Source organism: Poecilia formosa, unplaced genomic scaffold, assembly GCF_000485575.1.
Source record: "Poecilia formosa unplaced genomic scaffold, Poecilia_formosa-5.1.2 Scaffold311, whole genome shotgun sequence".
NCBI classification, from domain to species: Eukaryota; Metazoa; Chordata; class Actinopteri; order Cyprinodontiformes; family Poeciliidae; genus Poecilia; species Poecilia formosa.
In genome coordinates this window covers 172,686-193,145 of record NW_006800250.1, presented here as the reverse complement: position 1 = coordinate 193,145, position 20,460 = coordinate 172,686, and the positions used below count along the sequence as shown (strand labels likewise).

General features: G+C 40.4%; 1 protein-coding gene across 2 annotated transcripts in view; it reads right to left on the bottom strand.

Annotated features, from left to right (window-relative positions):
* Positions 1–20,460, bottom strand: part of peli1b (pellino E3 ubiquitin protein ligase 1b) — a 46,601-nt gene that overhangs the window by 7,262 nt on the left and 18,879 nt on the right. For both annotated transcript variants that reach the window (XM_007572923.2, XM_016661111.1), the window contains exons 2-6: positions 10,848–11,147; positions 4,964–5,093; positions 2,075–2,176; positions 543–740; positions 191–379 (exon numbers count right to left, since the gene is read on the bottom strand). In XM_007572923.2, coding sequence (XP_007572985.1) covers positions 191–379; positions 543–740; positions 2,075–2,176; positions 4,964–5,093; positions 10,848–10,930 — 702 coding nt within the window. In that variant the 5' untranslated portion in view covers positions 10,931–11,147. The remainder of the gene's footprint in view (positions 1–190; positions 380–542; positions 741–2,074; positions 2,177–4,963; positions 5,094–10,847; positions 11,148–20,460) is intronic.

The following is a 20,460-nucleotide window of genomic DNA, read 5'->3' as shown; positions in this document are numbered from 1 at the left end:
TCTGGGTTAATCTGAATTTTCTGCAGATGAGCTAGTCGTTTACCTCTAAGATCTCTCACAGCAATATTTTTAAACCACTGCAGGCAACAGTTTTAAGTTGAAAACTTTCTAACAACGGAAACACGAAGAGACCAAAGACAGAAAAATACTTCCCATCACGGCCGCACTAAGTTTATATGAATGATCTCACCATTTTGCCCCGCTGCTGCGCTGAGCGGGTCTCTCGCAGGGTGAAGACGTTCCCACAGACCGAGATCTCCCTCCATACTCCCGGTTTGGAGTCCTGCATGAAGCCGTTGCGAGGGTGCATCACCAGGACGCCATTAGTGGTCAACCCGTCCATCTGTCCGTCGGATGTCTTCCACTTCGCAGCTTTCTCCTGTTGTGAAAATTGATGTAAAAAAAAATCATTCGTTATCCAGCCTGGAACGCCAGATTTTCACACCAGGGAGGAGCTATTTAAATAAAGATCTAAAAATGTTTTATGTAAGGAGTCGCGTTGTGTTTTTCTGACTTCCGTGTGGGGATGAGACGGCGCTTACCCCTAGGAATATGTTCTTTGAGGAGTCGAAGCCCGCGGCGTAGATGCGAGCTGTGTAAGGCGGCGTGCGCTGGCACATGATGCGGCATGCAAAGCGGGAGATGGTGCTCTGGACCGACTGAGTGTCCGAGTTGCTCTGGCTGCCGGCCACTGTGTCCGTCACCACGAAGTCTATCGGACTCTCTGTTGATCGGCCGATCTGGTGATGGGTAGAAAGAAACTGAGTACATCTTTGAGGCAAACATGTTCAGCTTTTCCTATAGCTTTGGAGAAGCTGAGAATAACAAAGGCAGAGTGTAAGAAAACCACAATGTTTGTAGAGGTAAAAATGAGCTGGTGTAGGAAAGTACAAAAAAAAAAAAAAGGCATGTACTTTGTTTGATTTTGTTGTATTTCTAAGAGCAGGATAACATTGACTTTGTGCTGTGCTAACAGGCACTTTGTTGCCCCTGACAGCGACCTGCATCATCACTGAACCAAAATAACACGGCAACAGACTCCCACAGTGTTATTGCTACCCAAGCAAAGAGTAGGGTAATTTTAGAAAATGCCGTGAATATATTTTATACCGCGCCCCCTCCAAGTCTGAATATGTTTTGCATGTTTCACATCAAAAATGCTCACCTTTTAAAAATGTGTTACTGTGTTTGCCATTGCTAAAAAAACCCCAACTAATTTCATCATTCTACTATTTTGACATTTTGCTCCATTTTTCCACATTTTTGAGGAACAAAAGTCTGTGAAGGAACATGGCGGTACAGAGTTTGACCAGTTCACCTGTTTTTGCCACTTCTAAGGTCAAGAATGATGAACAACCGAAATGGACAACAAGCTCTACTTGCAGCCACAATAGAGGATTTTCAGCCTGGATGCCCTAATTGACGATCGGCTGATCTAGAGGTCAGCAGCCGTTACAATCCAAGGAACCGCTTTTAGCATCACTCCTGCTAAGTAGCTGCTGTAAACACAAAATCTACCACTTCTTATTGGTAACATAAGGAACCGCAATTTCACGTCTAATTTCAAGTTTTAGGCCAAATAAAAAACATAAAGTTTTTGACAAGAAAATAAGAAAAATATTGCGTTGAGTACATTAATAAAATTAGAATTTCTTCAATAGAACAACCTATTTAAATTTAGCTCCAACAAAGCTGGAAAATGAGGAGAAGGAGCAGTAGCCTTGCTCTCTGTTAGGCTACACTATCTCTCCACAACAGAGCCTGTCACGAATGCTAAGGCTAGTTAGCATGGCCACCATGTCCTACCTCCAGCTGGACAGGTCTGACTGAACTTTGCCGCATTTGCTTTCAGACTCCACTGTTCTTTATGACGTAAATGTTATCTCATCTCAGTCTTTAACACCGTGTGTGAAAACCTCTGCACAAACCAGCTTTGTTAAATAGATCCCAATTAACTGCTGCGTGTAAATGAAGCAGAGAGGTGGAAAAAAAACAAAAACAAAGGAAAAACACATAAAGGTTGTAAACTGGCTGTTAAACTCAAGGCTCGGTGATAAAATCTGGGCTGTTTTACCTGGAACATATCAGTATTGCTGTCATGAGTGTACTCCACCACCACCGTCTGGGCTCGGGACAGAGTGTAAGAGATGCTGTGCTGGTCTTTGTTGCTTATGGCCTGATGGGACACAAGGAAGGGATGATGGATGACAACAGAGGCAGAGAATGGAGAGAAGAAGACAAGAATAACTGCAGATGCTGTCACAATAACTCATTAGAAGACTTGAACATGTTTTGATAGAAAAAGAGCTCAGTTTCCAGAGAACAACAGATGTCAGAAGTGCCGTCACGAACTGGAGCAGACCCTAGACCACCCACACGACTAAAGAGGTCAACGACTCTTCCAGATTCTTTGAGATACTGCACACAACAAGCCTTTAGTTTTGCTGAAGTGAGAGTGTAGAAGTGTGTCCACAGTCGGCACACTGCTTACAGATGTTAAACCATAATTTTTTTTTTTTTTAAAAAACCCCTGAAAGATGTCCCTCAGTCCCTCATTTATTTCCTTTCTCTGACCATTTAACAGATTCGGAGGATTTCCGATGATGTGCTTCCCAGGATTTTGCAGGAAAATGCTTCGTTACCTTCCACTGAACCGCTCACTTATTTCCCTTATAAAACCTTCAACGTGTTCCAGTTAAACGCCACGTTAAAATGCCCTCCTCCTTCCACCGGCCTGTATTTGCCGTCACAGTGAGCTTCTCTGTGTTCCCGTCTTTTAAAACTCATAAAGCAAACATGTGGTGGAGAGTCCAGCCCCTGAGAACTTTGTGTGTTTTTGAGCAGCTTAAAGCAAAAACAGTTTTAAGCTGCTGTCTCTCTCCGAGGAGCCACTCTTTCTTCCTCTTAAAGTGGTCTTCAGGCTTTCTGAAGGTCTTCCAAAGTTTTTCTTTGAACTTTCCTGCCCACACATTTCAAACTCAGCACCTGGCAATGAAAGTCGGTGCTGAAGAACAAAGAAATTGGACAGATGGCAAACAAAAGGAGAAATGTCAAGGATATATTTCTACTGTATCTACAGCAGATTAAACTGGGGGGAAAAAACTATTTCAGCATTTATTTATTTGGGATTAACCTAGCCTCGTTTCTTCTGTCAAGCAGTTATCTTTGGCATTTCCTATATAGATCATAGAACTGACAACAAATTACATCTTTGTCAACTTCTTGAAACAAACAGCCAGTTAAAACAAGTTATTATCTAAGGCAATGGTCTCCTATCAATAGAGCACTTGTTTAGTTGTTGAGTTTTAGAAGCTTTTTATGGTTAAAAGATTCCCAGATCACATTTAGACATCTCAGAACTCAATGCGGAATCAAATTGCCAATGGTTTTATCGACAAATGTAGCTCAGTTAATATTCTACTCTTCTTTTTTTATGCCATAGGAGGCTGGGCGGTTCCTTACCAGGCGCTAACCAGAAGCCAGTCTCCTGGGTCTTGCTCAGATATAGGTAACCGAATCCCTCAATCTTGTATTTCTGAAAAAAATTCACTGAATCGCACTTAGTCTGACCTCTCACCCAGAACCAGTTTGCCATGGGAGACCCTACCAGGGGCAAAAACTGCCCCGGACAACATAGCTTCTGGGGTCATCGAGGCACTCAAACCCCTCCACCACGGTAAGGTGGCGATTCGAGGAGGGGACTGTCACATTTAGAAGTGAGCTCAATCCGTTTGTGTCCTGGACAGGAAACAGTGACTTAGATGCTCAGCCAGTGTTGAAAGGCGCTCAAGAGGCTTTGGGGCAGATGGGTAAATATCTAACGGCTATCTTAGGTACACCTCAGAGTTTCTCCCTGTAGGAGAGCTGGGAAGAGGCAGGTCAAGAGAGCTCTTCAGAAGGTATTGCTTCAACGATGGAGGAACCTGTTGGTTGGGCTGATAGTTACATGACTGGATGGACATGGTCAGTGTCTGGACAGAAAAAGAGCAAAGGAGCAGCTGAAGACCAAAGAAAAGCTTCCAAAGAGATTCAAACCAGTTTTGAAATCTCTTTCCTTTAGAAAAGGAGCCAAAAGGAATCAGGACCCACTGACAGAAAAACATGAAAGACGTAAGGTGACGATGAAAACATCAGTAAAAAGATCTAAAAAAAATACTAACCCTGAATAAAAATCATTAGAGATGCACCAGAAAACCCGCTTGATTGACCCTGACTGGTGACCAATTAGTTAGATATTTACAAAATTACCTTTTGACCTCTGAACGCACCATAGATAAGAGCTACGTGTTAGCAAGAGAGACAGCTGCTTTCGTAATGCTAGCCTCACTAACCGCTAATATAAGACAGCAAAGACAATTTAAAATGTCATTTTGCCTACTTTCTAAAATACTAAAACCATATTTTGTAGTAGCTACTATTTTGTATGTTACAGTACTTAATGAGACGTTTCTTTAAATTGTCATTGGCAGATCAAAACCTGACAAACCCGACGTCAGAAACCAGCCACAAAAATCTGATGCATTATTCACACACCAGAAAGTTTTAGGTTTTAATTGATGTTTTAATTTTACCAACAGATTTCTTCTGACTGGGAGTAATATTAACATTCTGGAGTGGCCCATTAAGACTCATAGAGAATCTGTGGAGAAAGCTAAAGATTAGGGTGATGGCAAGGAGGCCTTCCATCAGTTGTTCAGGTCTGGAGATAAATCCTCAAAATACAAGTGAAAACATGCAGAAAGCTGCTCTGAGATTATAACAAGACATATATAAAAGACATTTCAGTTTAATGAAAATAATTTTAAATCTCAATCTGTCAGCAGAATACATAACTTTGGCTTTAACGGTATCACAATACTTATTTTTAGTCGTATGTAGAAAGGCTTGAAGCAGCTGAAGAGGAGTACATAGATTACATCAGTTGTTCAAGTGCGTGTGCGCGTGTGTGTGAGTGTGTTTTCACCTTGGCTGCCTGTGGAGAGCAGGCGACGTGAACTGTGCTGGGCTTCACCCCGTTTGCCTTCGGCCTCTTGTAAAGTGCGAAGCGGCTTTTACGTCGACCTCGGTCCCCGTTGGGCAGAGAACCATTGTACCTACACACACACACACACACACACACACACACACACACACACACACACACACACACACACACACGCACGCACACCCACGCACAGACGCATAAACGCAAATGCAAACACACAAAACAACAGGGCGTTTATTGTCTAGGCAGCTGGATAATGCGCTGGAATAACAGTCACAGTGGAAAATGCTTGAGGCATTTTGCTGCACTCGCAGACCCATCCACAAACCGGTGCTTATAGTTTTCATGCATGCATTTAAACTAAAGTACAGAATGTCATTACACACAACAAAGTCCTCCAAACACAAGATCAGGAAGGCTGAGAAAATAAACAGAGAGAGAGAGAGAGAGAGAGTAATTTGGGCTGGTATTTGTCTGAGGAAAGCAGAATAAACAGAGCCGAGTCTCTGGCCCTCAGCTACACCCCGACTCTGAAGTCAGGGAGAGTTTATCATTTATTAGCTTCAGGATGAAAACTTTCGGAAACCATTCCTCGTCACCATCTACTCCAGGCTGTTTCTGAATTTCCGAATATTTTATTGCCAAAATAATAATAAAAAAAAATGTTTAATTTCAGCTCTGACCAGCATATAACTTCACGTTCCCGTAAGCAGCAGAGCTTTATAAAAGATGCTGCATGTAGTTTAACACATCCAGAAGAATAAGAGGTTTTGTCCTCATTTTGACCCTCATTTCAGATGAACTGCAGAGAGAAGACTCAAAGTACACGAACGCATAAGGACTTTTCACTTCAAACAAGTTATTTCTGGACTGATGGGAATTGTTGAGCGGTTTTCTTCCATGTTTGTTCATTTATTTTCTTTAGTTCTAGTTCTGCAGATTATGATCAGTTTTCATTTACTTCCTGATTTCATATGTTACTCTTTGCATCTATGGTTTTGACTTAGTTTGCCCTTTACGTCTTTTCTTAACACCTGAGATTCAGCTTGCTGAATCATTTTCTTGCTGAAAGAGGAAAGTGCCAGAGGGCAAACATCAAATGTAATCTCAAATATTCAAAGTGGGAATGTCCAACCTACCGACTACTACAGTAAAACACACTTTAAACACCTGCACCTTTAACAATTTGTAACTCATCAAATCTTTTACACACACAGCACTACCTGCTTCAGGCAAAACACAGTTTTTCCAACTTACTTACTTGCAACTTAAAATAGATTGTCTGTATGTACGGTAGTACTGTTGGAATCCAAGATGTCAGGACCCAAAGTGGGTCTTAAATCAATCAACCAGAAATTAATTTAAAAAAAAAAGTAATAAATTGAGGTTCTTTGTGTTATTATACTTGATCATAGGGCTGGACGATATGACAGAATATCACAAAATAAGCATTTCATATAGGTTGATATCATTAATTATTGATTAGTTTTTTGTTTTAAATGTATGAAGTACTGTCAAACTGGTGATGTGGACTTTCTGGTTTTATCCACAGTTTTCATTCCATTTTTTTATTTTCATTTTTAAGAACTTACGGTGACACGGTGGAGAAACATGAAAAAGCTGCTGCGCAAGATATTCAGCAGGTTGTTGCTAGGTAACCACAAGTTACTCAACTGGTTGGGCGGCTACAGTCTTTTTCTCTGCCTACATTCCCCAGAATCCTGTGCAGTTCTGAATTGGAGTTCAGTGAAATTATTGAATATCCTCTCAGACGTATTGTTGCTAATCACGTGTCTATCACGATATGAATTGTTATTGCTTTCTTGTCCGATCCTACTTGATCATTTAGACTTATCTGTAGTGCTTGGACTCTTTTTGTGGGGCAGAAGCTAAAAAGATTATGAATCGCAAATGTAAGCCAAAAACAAATTTAAATAATAGAAAACCAATAACTGTGGACTTCCCAAAAACTTTCTATGAGATGTAGTCTGGGAAAAATATGCAAAATCAAAAAGTATTAAGCAGGCATTGAGTGTACTACTTGGATGTGTTAAAATGCTCTCATGCTCTCATGTCCTATGTCTCTTTGACCAATCAGATCGTCGACTCAACTCCACCCACACACCCTTGGCGTCGGGTCCAGTAAAGGTAGCTCTGGCATGTTGTGAGGACGCCCAGCCTACGGGGCTAAACGTTTCCTCCGCAAGAGCCCAGGCACTAAAACTCAAACAACACCGTGAGGATTTGTGTGTAACCATGGTGAGAGAGAGCAACGTTTGGGAAGAGTTGTCATGGCACAAGCGTAACCATGGGGAAGTTTAGCCCGTATCCATAGAGAGGCCACGGCAGACTTCTTGCAGAGCGCGGAGGGCTGCAGGCGGTTCAAAGGCAGGCTCCTGTGGGAAGCAGAGCTGCGTGTGTACATGTATTCAAGCTCTTCCCAAAAGTGGAGGGACCAAAGGTTAACAAGAAATTAGTGCAAGCCTGTGAATGTGAACCTGCAGGCTGTTTGTGCTCACACAGAACGAGATGGAGTTAGGACGCTCTTTGTCTGCAACCCAAGAGTAACCAATAATGTTATGAAAGTCTTTTTCCTTCAAACACGAAGGACACAAAGTCGGCTAATCAACATCAAGCAACTTCTTTAGAGACAATTCAAGCAACTTCTTTAGTGAAAAAAACGACGATGTCACTCTGAAGCTCCGTGTTCATGTTTCTGTCTAAAATATTACTTGAAGAAGTTCAAATTTCACAAAAAGCTTCTAATTGTCCACATGTATACTTTAAGTGTGTAGATCTTCACAGGAACTTAAAATATGTTTTGGCTGCAACCCAGAATGCAAAGCAGGATTCATCTGACTCAGATGATTAAAAAGACATTTGAATGAACTGGCCTGTCAGCTCATCACCGTGGGTAAAAAAGACTCATGATACATTTATGCCGAACAGATTACATAAGAATCGGACTCAATTTAAGTCCAATTCGAGTTAAAGTGTACCGACACGCAAATGTATTACACAACTGAATGAAATCATGTTTCTCTCAGGTCCAGAGTGAGGGCAGGTACCAGAACACGTCGGAGCAGCAGGTTTCTTCCTATATGTTGATGAGGTGATTGAAACAGTAGGTCATCTTTTGACTTCCAAACAACGTGACTGAATAGTGTTAAACGCTTCACTTAAACAGCAAATTATTTTGTCACAAAAGCACATTTATGTACCAGTTTGTCTTTTGATTTTACTAAACTAGCTATGATTGTTGATGACTAGAGGCAAAAAAAACAAAAAAACAAAACATGCATTGCTGGAAATGTGGCTAATGCAACAATTTCCACCTCCATCAGTTTCATATTTTTCTGCCATTCAACATGTAATAAAGCAGAGATAATAGACCTTAAGCAAATTATTATCCAGTCAAGATCAGCGGGCTTTTATAAGGATTTATTGGCATCATGTATGTCATTCAGTTGTTAAGTCGTATAGTAACGGGTCACTTTAGCTTCATGGCAGGCTTCATGGGAACTCCAGTGCTAATTTGAAATGTTTACAGCAACAAATATCTGTGCACCTTTTACAATTCTGCCCTCCATGTCAGTTTCCATTACCCAGAGAGGGTTTATGTTGCAGATGGGATGGGTTAATGGAGCAACCGGTCCTGTTCAGCACAGTAATGGAGCCATTTCCCTGCAGTAGGTCAGCGAATAAAGGTCAGGGTTAAGGGTTCGACTCCTATGATTGAACCGTTTAAAGTTTTAAAGAGCAGCTTTACTTTCAGCTGAGGAGTGTGATGTCTCCTGTTGCAGGGCATATAAAAAAAAGTGCCCATCTCAACCTTTTTTCAGAAGAAAAAAAACAAAAAACAAAAAACAAAAACCAGTTGGCCTGACCTAGAATTAAAAACTATGGGCGGAAAAAGCACAGCAAACGGAAAACTGGGGTTCTCCCTTGTAAAGGCATGGAACTATGTGCGCTGCTTAATGTGTTTTTTCCACTGGGGAAAATTTCCACGGTCAGCTCTCCCTGACAATGCTGCTCCGGCACAGCCCAGAACAACACACCGTGACTCGGCTGTGTGAGACGGTAGGGAGGGAGGGAGGACCTCCCGGCGCTGATCCGTGGCGTACAGGGAGGATGGTTGGAATATCTTTGTGGGCATTACAGATTGTGGAAGTCCGTCCCGCTCAGTTTTGGGTAAGCTGAAGAAGCAGGGTGGAGTGGGGTTTTTATGTTGTGGCCCCCCCACCTCCCAGCTTGATTAAGAAAAACAAATATCTGACAAAATGAAATGTTCAGATCAGATCTGACGCTGCGGTCGGCCAAATGTTATCTCATCTGGCGACGGGGTTCGTTTCCTTCTGCAAAAATAACTGTTCTGTTCTGGAGCAGGACAGAAATATCTCAAGTGTGTGTGTGTGTGTGTGTGTGCGTGTGCGTGTGCGTGTGTGTGTGTGTGTGTGCTCCACTGTGGAAACAGGTTCCAGTTTGATTCCTTGATAACCATCCAATGCTAAGAATCTAATTCTGCTAACTGGTGGAAAATATGAACATATCCAGACGTTCCCAACACTGAACACGCCTAAATGGTACTGAAGTTATGTTCCCCCCTCTCCATTGTTCTGTCACTGAGTCTGAGCTGTCCTTGTGCTACAGTGTAAACAAAGGAACAATGCAAAGGCATGTCTAATTGTTAAGACTGAGTCTCTATCGGGGTAATTCAGGCAGATTATCAAAGTGAAGAAACATAAATAAAGCCAACATTCCCACTTCCAGTCGTTTGTTTGCTGCTTTAATTTTCCACCATTGCTACAGGCAAATAGGGTAACTCTGTGCTAACAAACCAAAACCAATAAAAAAACATGTTTCTTATAGATACTGGTTAGGTTTTTATTCGAAATCTGGTTGCTAGAATCATTTCTCTTTACCTTTAATATCATCCTCTATGGGTGTTTTCATTCCTATTAGTTTGCAACACTCGGAGTAATAGTAGTGCAAAATTTGTTACGTTTTCAGCTGCTGCAGTTCGCTTTCACACTACACTAAGTCAAACACTCCAAACTTGTTCCCCCTCCTCGCCTGTGGGGGCGCTGTACAACGAAATACTGACAGAAACTACGCAAAAACCAAGAGACAAAACTTGCACGCTTGTTTTGTTGTTTTTGTGGTGCACTGCATTACCCAGAATGCCCTGCACTATAGAGGAGCTTTTGGAGCAGTCTCAAAGACAAAACTAACTTGCAAGTAACTTTACAGCAAGATACTAGAGCCAGCTTTAAATCAGTAATTCCTTAATTGATGAAAAGGTACTAAAGAAGAAAAAAATAATCTGCCAATAGGAGAAGATAGTTTTTCAGTATTAAAAGTTAAAATGTCTTGTTCCACTGGCAAATTATTTCCCTTATTAATAATAATACTTTTTTAAAAACAAGATCCTATATCTCGCTGAAAAGTTACTTGTAAGTTAATTTTGCCTCATTTCAAGTGTACTTGGACTAGAAATTAGACCAAAAATACTTGGTAAGATTTTGTGTTTTTGAAACGCATGTCCCAAATCTGGCCTCCTTCTTTCCTCCTGTGCCTCAGTAACAGAAATACAGCACTAAAAGGTCTTGTAGCTTTAGAAAAATCATGCTTACCCCCCCTCCAAAAAAAAATAAATAAATAAATAAATAAACAGCATGGAAACATATATACAAACATTTATGTGTTGTAGGATTGAAATATTCCCCATATGAACAGAATTATAACAAACAGAAATTCATGTTTTCTCCAACATCAGGTTGGGTTCTTTACATTTTCACACCTCCTGATTGAAATGACTGTAACAGAATCAGCGTGTGAAACTTTTTCATTAGTTTTCGCCTACCCCAGCACAATGAGCTCCCCGTACTTCACTGGCACTTTGGTGGACGAGGTGGTGGAGATGTTTTCCTGCTCCGGGGAATACATCGGGCCCTGCTGACTGAGGCTTGCAGGGGGGAGAGGTCGGACAGGATCCAACAGGGTGAGGCGGGACGGGGTGAGGAGGAAAAGAAGGTGACGTCGATCGAGCGGAGCAAGAGGAGGGGTGAGGAGGAGATGGAGAAGGGGAGAGGGGTCAGCTGATCCTCAGCTCCAGCCTCTCATGCTCCATGTGTTCGTGCGTTGCAGTGCCACCTGTCCTGCCCTGCAGGAAGAGACAGAGGAGACACACAAATAAAGCTCTGCTCGTTTTATTTACACTGACACCAAAGGAAGAAACACACACATTTGGATTACAAATATTACAAATTTTGCATTAGCAATTTCACCAGTCTTAAAAAAAAAAAAATCAGATTTCAGATTTTTACTCTACAGAAAATGGATTTATTGGCTCTACACATGTTCATTATGTAGCTGCTTTGTGTGTTGCACCATTTATCTGCAAATAATTTTGGCATAATATTTCATGTAAAAATACATTGTTTTATATTTCATCACTAATTAAATTAATTAAGTGTTTTTAACTGGCTGCTACTACTCCATTACAATGTTAAAACAAGGTTTTGCAGATTTAATAAAACTTGCAGGGCCAGTCCCAGGTTGAATGAGGCCCTGGGCAGAATTAGATTTTTGGGCCAACCTGCCAACGCAACACCACACTTAAACAATTAGCAAAGATTTACTGCAGTTTTTGACAATATGTTGATATATGTCGCAGCCCTCATATGTACAAAATATTTAACACATTCCATTGAAGAAAATCGTACCTACAAAACCTTTTTGACCCTCTGAGTTAGAAAAATGACTGAAAGTTTTTTATTTAAGAACTACTGCTAGCTATAGATGCTGTTTTTGAGTTGTCCTCTGAAGTAAGCATCTGTGTACGACTTTCTGTACACAGGAAATCACAGAAAGGAGATACGAGGGCATGAGAAACAGAATGCATTGGACTTCCTGCGGCGGCTTTCTGAAGCATATCGACGCAAGTTTGAGTCTAACTTGTGACCTTTTTGTAACACCTCCTTTTTTTCTCCCCACCACTCACTAGACGGCGAAACAGAGAGACGGATTTATCGTACAATTTATTTTATATCATGACTTCACTTCCAGGCAGCCTGCGCCGGGCGAAGCGGTGCATTTCTCCTACGATTCCCAGAGTGCCCATCTGCTGGGAGTTTCCACCACCGCAAATGCACACGGTGTGGGACGTAAAGTGTTTTTATTTATTTTTTTGACGAGTGAGGATGGGCAGGAGCAGGAAGAGCGATGAAGAGTGGGAGGTGTTCAAGAATTTAAATGCATCCAACATCTGAAGTCCAGATCGTTCTGGAAGGACTAATTATTTAAGTGCTTTACATGCACTACAAACCACAATAAATTGTGCTTTTCAGTGGGAACCATTAGGTGTACCCAACATGCACTAAGGTTTTATCAGCACCAGCTGTCGTCCTGCCCAGACACATGCTATTTTAAACATTACTGTCTGAAGGTAGAAAAACTGTTTTCTGCATCGACGAGCACAGTTCCAGTTCCAGTCCAGCTCAATCAAATTCAATAATTTTTTTGAAATCGTTATTTTGAACTTCAAAGAATATAGAAAAGTAGACTTTTCTAGCCAATACATGCATTCAAATACTGCTAAATAATTCATAATAAATAAAAGTTACAAACAGTAAATGTAGGTTATAAAATATGTATTGTGCAACATATTCCTCCAAAGAAGCTGATTTATTATTTAAAATTGCAAAAATGAATTTTTGTGTCCAAGGTTTTCATACACTATATTGAATGCTAATGATTGTCACTGGATTATCTAATACTTTTAAAATGTGTACAAATGGAATTGCATGAAATAAATATTATGAAGGGTATTGAGGTTATTCGATCCAGAATAATTTGGGATACTTGTTACATTTCATGGAAAAAATAAAACCCAGCGGTCGCATCAGTGTCTTGTCTTAATGCCAAGGTAATCTGCTATGTTCATATTAGCTTAGATTTGTTTGTATTTAAAACAATTATTTTTCTAAACAAAAACAGCTTTTGCCAAATTCTCAGGAATCAAAGCAACATTAATTTTACAAACTGTGGTATTTTCAAGCTACGAACCAAAATTTGTGACTTTAACCAATTCGTTTGTTGTTGTAGCTCCAAATTTGTGCCGACGTTGATGTTTTTCAGCTCCCAAATTTATTTTCCCACTTGCTTCGTTATTTACAGTGGCTCTGTAAACAGTTTTTTTTAAATTATTGTTATTCACTAATCCCACAAAAGGCATAAAAAAATCAAACATGCACATTCTTTGCCGAACTGTCCAGCAAGTCTGAAAAACCCAAACTGAGCAGAAAAAGCCACAAAATAGCATCAATTGACTTGCCTTCAATTTTTTTTTTGTTGTTGTTTTAGAATAAGAAAAAATTAGAGAAAGTGTGCGTGTAACACACTGGTTGCTAATATATGCACCACAAAACCCCACAAAAAAAACAAAAAAAACAACAACAAAGCACTGGTTTAAAGGGAACATTTAGAAAGTGTTCAGCAGTTCACTTTCAGAAAGTCAGCACTTTGTGCTGCGAACCTGCAACGTTCCCACACTCACACAGGAAGCGACATCATGTTGACATTAGCAACTGCTCTGTTGTTTGGTTGACCAATCTCAGGAGAATAGTTTCACTTGATCTTGTGCTGCTAAAATATCTCTGCAGGAGGGAATGTATTGCAGAGATTTACTCAGAAAAGGTGCGATCACAGGATCCAGAGCGGCGAGATGCTAAATTAATGCTACATTTTACACTTCAAGATTCCTAATGCTAGAGGATAAAGTTAGAGGACGTTTTATACGCAAATACAAACATTTCACATTGAGTTTCCATGCTAGTAAAAATTCTACTGATGTCTTGGTGAAGGTTCTGCGGATAAAGATCTCGACGAAACATTATTATGACAGAAAGAAGACAAAACACTCCACATGGGATTTCAACAATATCGCTTTAGTACCTGAAGATTACGAGATGTGGAAATGAAACTTAAATGTAATTTCTTGATTTTATGTTTTTAACAAAAGGGCCAAAAGCTTACGGTCACATGGTTTCCATGCTTGTCTGGTTCTGTGGTTAGCTTTAATGTCAAAAGATATGAAAATTATTGTTGCTCTAATAGAGGTTTCATTCATTTCTATTCAGTGTTTGTTTTCCGGAATCGATTACTAAATTAGTTGATCGTTTCAATAATTGAGTCATCGCGATTAATTTTTCCTGCCCTTGTGTCGAGCCAGAAACGATGGTCCAGTACTGAGTAATGTACGAATTTATACCATTAATGAATTCATACTTTGTCCTCTCATTCCAACTCCACCTGTTTTGTAGCTGGACAAACTGATCAAAATTTTATCTTCCTGTTAAAAAGGAAGTTGTTCCTTTTCACTGTCGCCGCATGCTTACTAAATATGAAAGATTAATTCATCTTCCTTAGACGAATTTTTTTTATTGCCATATTGACCTGATTTTGACTGCACTACATTATAACCATGCTAAAATCCTAATGTATGTAGTTTAATTTAAATCAGTTTAATAAATGACTGGATTGAACTGATGTTTCTGCATGTAAATTGTATCTGTTTTTCAAATTACGAATTGAGTTATTCAAACACACTGAATCGACCTGGATTGGTTCAAGGAAGCCATTTTTCTCTCTTGCTCTCTGTGTGTCATAGTTGACAATTCGGTGACATTTCAACATTATTTTGAAATCAGTGCAGATGTGAAGGTACACTCCTTCACAAATTGTCTCCCAGTCTCACCGCAGCTCCTGTGAAGCGGTAACACAAGAGTTTTAACGCTTGTTTCACTTCTGATCTATTTTTAAAACCCACATTTGACAAAGGAGCGATGAGCCGTTCTCCTCTCAGAACAAGGGTGGAGGTGAAACAATTAGTAGCAACATGGACATAACGCCGTTGTTTCACACATTTAAATTGTAAGCAGCTCTTCTACAGCCGCAGCAGCAGCAGCAGCAGCAGCGTCTTAACAAGCTTGATTTCAGCAGATGGTTGGGGGAGGGCGGAAACACCTGAACTGCTTCCCTGGCGAAAAACGGGTTAATCCCACAAAACTCCAACAAAGTTATCAGAGGATCCACACAAACATAGCGAACTGTGCCTCATGCGTGCATAAGTATGTAGGGGTATGAATAGAACTAGTAGCTGGACTTGCCAGGAATTGATCGCTTGAGTATGGATCCAGACAGTGTAGGGGAAAAGATTAATAGACCCGGCTGCTGAGAGTCCTGTAGCAAGAGTTTAGTCTATGGTTTTGTTAAGGATTACGGGCTTTTTTCTTTGGGTTGTCAATTTTGAGGAAACAATAAAAAAAGAAAAAAAAAACATATCCCTACCATTTTACATTTTGCAGCCATTTCTGCCCACAGTTGTTTTTGGGAGGGGCGGGGGGAAATGCAAAGAATCTGCAACAGCAGGCTACACTGATGAGCTTAATGTCAATGAACGTATGCACAATACTAACAAGAGAGAGGAAAGCGCTGTAAAGGTCAGGGGAACAACGCCTTCAGCAGAACATTTGGTGCGCTGCTGATTTCCTAAAGGTAATTTTTAGAAGATGTGGAGGAAAAAAAATAACTGTGTCCTGAACATCTCTGGAACATTTCAGAATAAGATGTGCTCAGTTTCTCCTGCTCCAGGGACTGCGGATGAAAAACAGCCTGTTGGCTAAATCTGGTGCATTTGCACCCTGTCAAATACCCCACATCTATTCTTGTTCATCTCTGTCCAACTCTTAAACACACAATGACCAAATAAATCAAACGGAGGAGATGTTTAGATTGCTAACAAAAGCAAAATGAATTTCTGGGCGGTCTTTATTTTTAGATTCCACAAGACTCGAAATGAGTACGTAAAACCTTAAGAGAGAAATTAGCTAGCATGGATCAATGTCCAAGCAAAAAGAGATTCCTAAAGCTAACACACATCTGGACCAAGACTGAAGATAAAAGTTTACTGAGAAATTACAATAAAAAAATTATGGCTGAAACAATTAATCAAATCAATCGTGATTAATCGCTTTTTTTTTTTTAAATAGTCGTCACTAATTTAATAACTGGAGTCTGGACTGAAAAAAGGTCATTTGGTGAACAAAACAACAAATTCAGAGCAGTATTATAAAACCATACAAACAATATATAAATTGTTTATGATAAAGTCATAATTGTCAGTTCAAGCTTCATCTGGTTCTGTACAATTCTGCATTTTAGGCAATAAAATGTTTATTTTCTTACTTAAAAAAGGAATTGAATTACTTGTTTATTTTCATTTTTGTTTTGTATTTTGGACTAAGTGGTTAAATGAAAAATTTGTACAATGTGCCAATTCTTTAAGCCAATAATTGATTAATTGTCAGAATAAATAATTAATTGATTAATCGGTTACTAAAATAACTGTAATAAAAATGCCATTACGATTATAAAGATAAGTAATCTCTTTAACAACCTACAATACAGGGTTAAAGGAATATAAAGAGATTGCATTTTGGGGGAAAAAAAAAAACTTACTTTACAGCTATTGTCCGCTATTCACTCGTGTTATGTGTGTGTGCGCAGTTTCTGAAGAGTGTGTGTCTGCACAGCTCTGCATGACACTAAAGCCCGGCATGGCCGCTTGCCAACTGCTGCTAAGCTACAGAGACACACAGCGCTGCAACAATCGAGCCGGGGAGCTCAGAGAGAGGCTGACTTTGCAGGCTGAGGTCACAGACTCAGCAAGCTGCTGACAGCACACAGAGCGACTTCATAAATCTCAACACAACCCAGCACAGGTGACACCTGCCACTCCAGCAGAGAGAGAGAGAGAGAGTGTGAGTGAGAAGTAGTGAGAGCTCGACATCTGACAAACCCACGACACCCAATGCAACTGACATGAGGAAACACCTTGATTTATGCTGGTGAGGAAGCAGCAGTTGCGCCTTTGTTTACCGCATCGCCAAGCCAACCTGCAAACATGTCTGACTACGGCCTGTTTTAGTGCATAAAAACAAACACCGCACTCGAACACTATGTCCAGTTTTTTCTTGTTTTTGATTGAAATTCTGCACAGCGCTTCCTTTCATGTTGATTTATATCTTGAAACGGGACAAAATGAGTTCAGAGAAGGCAGAGGGGCTCACCGGCTTCACACCACTTTAGCTGATTCTGATTTCTCTAAGAGCTTTCAAAATATTTCATTTAGCCTTCCTACAGTGAGCCGTCAAATTTATTTATTTATTTTTTATGTAGAGCATTTTCATAACAACTGAAGGCAAGATAATTATTTGATTGTGCTACAAAATGTCTGAAAAACATATAATGCTGCTTCTTTAAACCACATTTGATAACTTTTCACTGGCTTTTTGCTGGCTGTAATAAAGTTACCGGAGCCCAGTCAAAGATACTTGTTTAGAAAACAAAGCCCAGCAAAAACTTTTCACATCAACAATTTTAAAACTTTGCTTGGAACCAAATTTTTTCCCCAAAATAATTACAGAATTATATATATATATATATATACACAAGAGCAACAGCTGGATGACAAAGAATCCAGAGTCTCCAACATGATTGTGGTCTTCATTACTGGAAAGCGGTAAGAGTATCCTCGTGTTAAAGTGGGTTCAGAAAATCAATAAATAATTACGGATACTAGGAAGAGGCTCAGGGGTGATGATATGAGTCTGACCTTCTGGACATGCAGAGTGGTTCAGGACCAAACGGACCCACTGCTCTGCAAACACTACAAAACAAAGGATACGATCTCTAAGTATAGAGACGGTTTTGAGCTGCTTCCTTCAAGCTTTAAAGTTATGTTTTGTGTATATTCTATAGGATATTAAAAAGGCATGAAGGCTGGATTTTAGTCCAAGATTGGATCCAACATCCCCCACGTAGCTTCATCGACATTTTTTAACCCGCAGAACTTGAGCGATGGCAGTAAAAGTATGTCCAGGCGTCTCCTCCTGAACATCTGTAGAAACTCGATGGTGACGAATTCACTTACACGCCAACCCTGTTTTAATCCGCTTCAATCAAACTGTAGTCGGTTTTTCTAGAAAGTCTGGTTCGTTTGGAAACTCTGATGTGGAGCAAAAGAAGTGAACTCTGGTCATCCTAAAAACATAGGTCTCGGTTCGGCTGAAGTGAACTCTGGTACTCTGGTGCTGTTTGCAAATGTGGATGCAGGACCGCTGCAAAAGCAGGATGTGGACTGCAGGCATTCTGGGTAAATATAACCAAAACAAACACTGGCTAATTAGCGTTACTGGGAGAAATGGCTGGTGGTTTTTTACCACAGTAAAAGAGAAATCCTACAACCACTAATATCTGATGCTACTGCATTTTTGCTTACATTCTGTGTCTTCTTCGAAGGTTTTCGTGTTGTTTTCTTCAGCGGTTCTTGCTGCAGCACCACTGCAGCCGAGAAGGGTAACAGGTCGTTCAGTAGTTTGGTTCTCGCTGGCTGCAAATGTCACTAAAGTTGTAATTTTGGTTCCCAGTCGAACCGAGACTATGGGACCATCAAGTGTGAAAGCAACCTGAACACATTACTCAAAGAGTTAATGAAGTTTTGCAAGCTGAGGTGAAATTTGGCATTATTTAGCACAATCTAAGCTGAGGGCGGATGACGGCTGTGTAAAACAGAAACCTGAAGGAGGAAAAAACAAGTTCATCTCCAGACCTGTGGCTGCTGTGATCTCTGTCAGAGCCCCTTTATGAATAAGACCCAGCAGATATCTAATCATCCCGGTATTGCTGGCTTTCACCACATCCTCAAAACACTGCGGCTTTAAGGCATCTCGCACCTTTCATGTCATCGGCGCAGAGTCGCGATGACGTGGGGCTCTGAAGCTCCCCGGCTGCCTCGCGCCGAGCCACAGAAATCTCTTCAAACGCTCGCAGCGGCCGCTTTCCAAAAAAACAGAAAGTCTACCTCGTCCCTCCTCTGCACTCTTTTCATGTCCGCGTCCCATGACTGCTGGTTTTGTTCCAGCTATTACGAGCCGTTGATTAGAAGAGAGGGGCTTTTATTTTAGTTCTTTTTTTTTCTTTTTTGCTACACAAACTGAAGTCGAGCACGTCATATTTCCAGGCCTCCTCCACTCCCGCCACACTTCCTCCGCTTCCCACAACTCTCTTTTAGGAGACGAGGGACAGAACAAGATGCGAAACTGTTCTCTACAGAGTGGTTCTGATTATGGATCTGCAAACAGTTTACCTGGAGGTTCGTGCGTCCTTGGAAGCAAACGTGTGTTTCGCTGACGTGAATCTGGGCGAACTGCACAAAGTGTAATGGAAAAAAAAAGGTAGAGATGGATGGAAACAGAGGACAGTGCGGCCCATTCCTGTTCAGATATTTCTAATCAGACTTTCAAAACACACAGTCTTCTCTGACCTAACTATTAACATTTGTCCGGACATCAGAGCTCTAGAAGTTCAAGCGAAACTTATAAATTCAGATTGGGAAAGCAGATTGTAAGCGCGTGTCAATACCGGGTCTGACAGCATGGAAATCAAGGTTTTAGCCTGACTCAACATGTCTACAGTCCTCTTACAGAAGTTTGGATTTATTGTTTTGACAGCTGTTTTAGTGAATAATAAATAAATCTTTCAGAAATTATCTCATGGCAGTTCTGCCAGGTTCTGGTAGTAAAAACGTCTCACCTCGTCAGCATTAGGGTTAATATTAAAATACACAAATGAATCGACCTGGCTTTTGTTTTTCTTTTCTTTTTCTGCCTCGCTAACAGATTTATGACACAAAGGTCATAAACCTCATACAGATGAGGTATTGTGATCGAGAAGCCGCTTTTACGATTCTCGATCACATCATGTGATGTTTTCTGTCTGCTGTTAGTTTAAAACCCATTTTCACTGAGATGGTAAAAAACATTACATTTATAATGGTCATACCGAGAAAAATATGGTGATTTGAAGACAAACCTTACAGTCCAAATGTCCTTTTTTGCTCTTAATCTAAGTACAATTTGTCTGTAGTCGTAAAACATGCACGAGTCAATATGAACTGTATTCATTTAGGTCTCAAAACTAAGAAAAAACAGAGTTTTATAAGAGGCTTGTTTCACATTTATGAAAAAAAAGTATATGTCTGTTGTCTATATATTAAAGCAAGTTATTAGGAGTTATTTTAATACTTCATTATATTTTGACTACTTATTCTCATTACTGTAACCCTTAATCAAACCAGTACTGCATAGAGCGACCTCCTGAAAGGATTATGATCTGTTAGTCACAAAACCACATTTTGTTAGAGCAAAATGTGAGCTGACATCTAGGGGTGCGTTCACACTGCAGCCTGATGTGACCCAATTCTGATTTTTTGGCAATTCCGATTTTTTTGCCGGGGCCGTTCACACTGCCAGTAAATGCGACCTGTATGCATTCTGCAGTGTGAACGGGCAAACGACCTGAAAGTGTCCCGCATGCGCAGTAGAGGGCGCAATAGCGTCAGCGTTCTAAGTGTT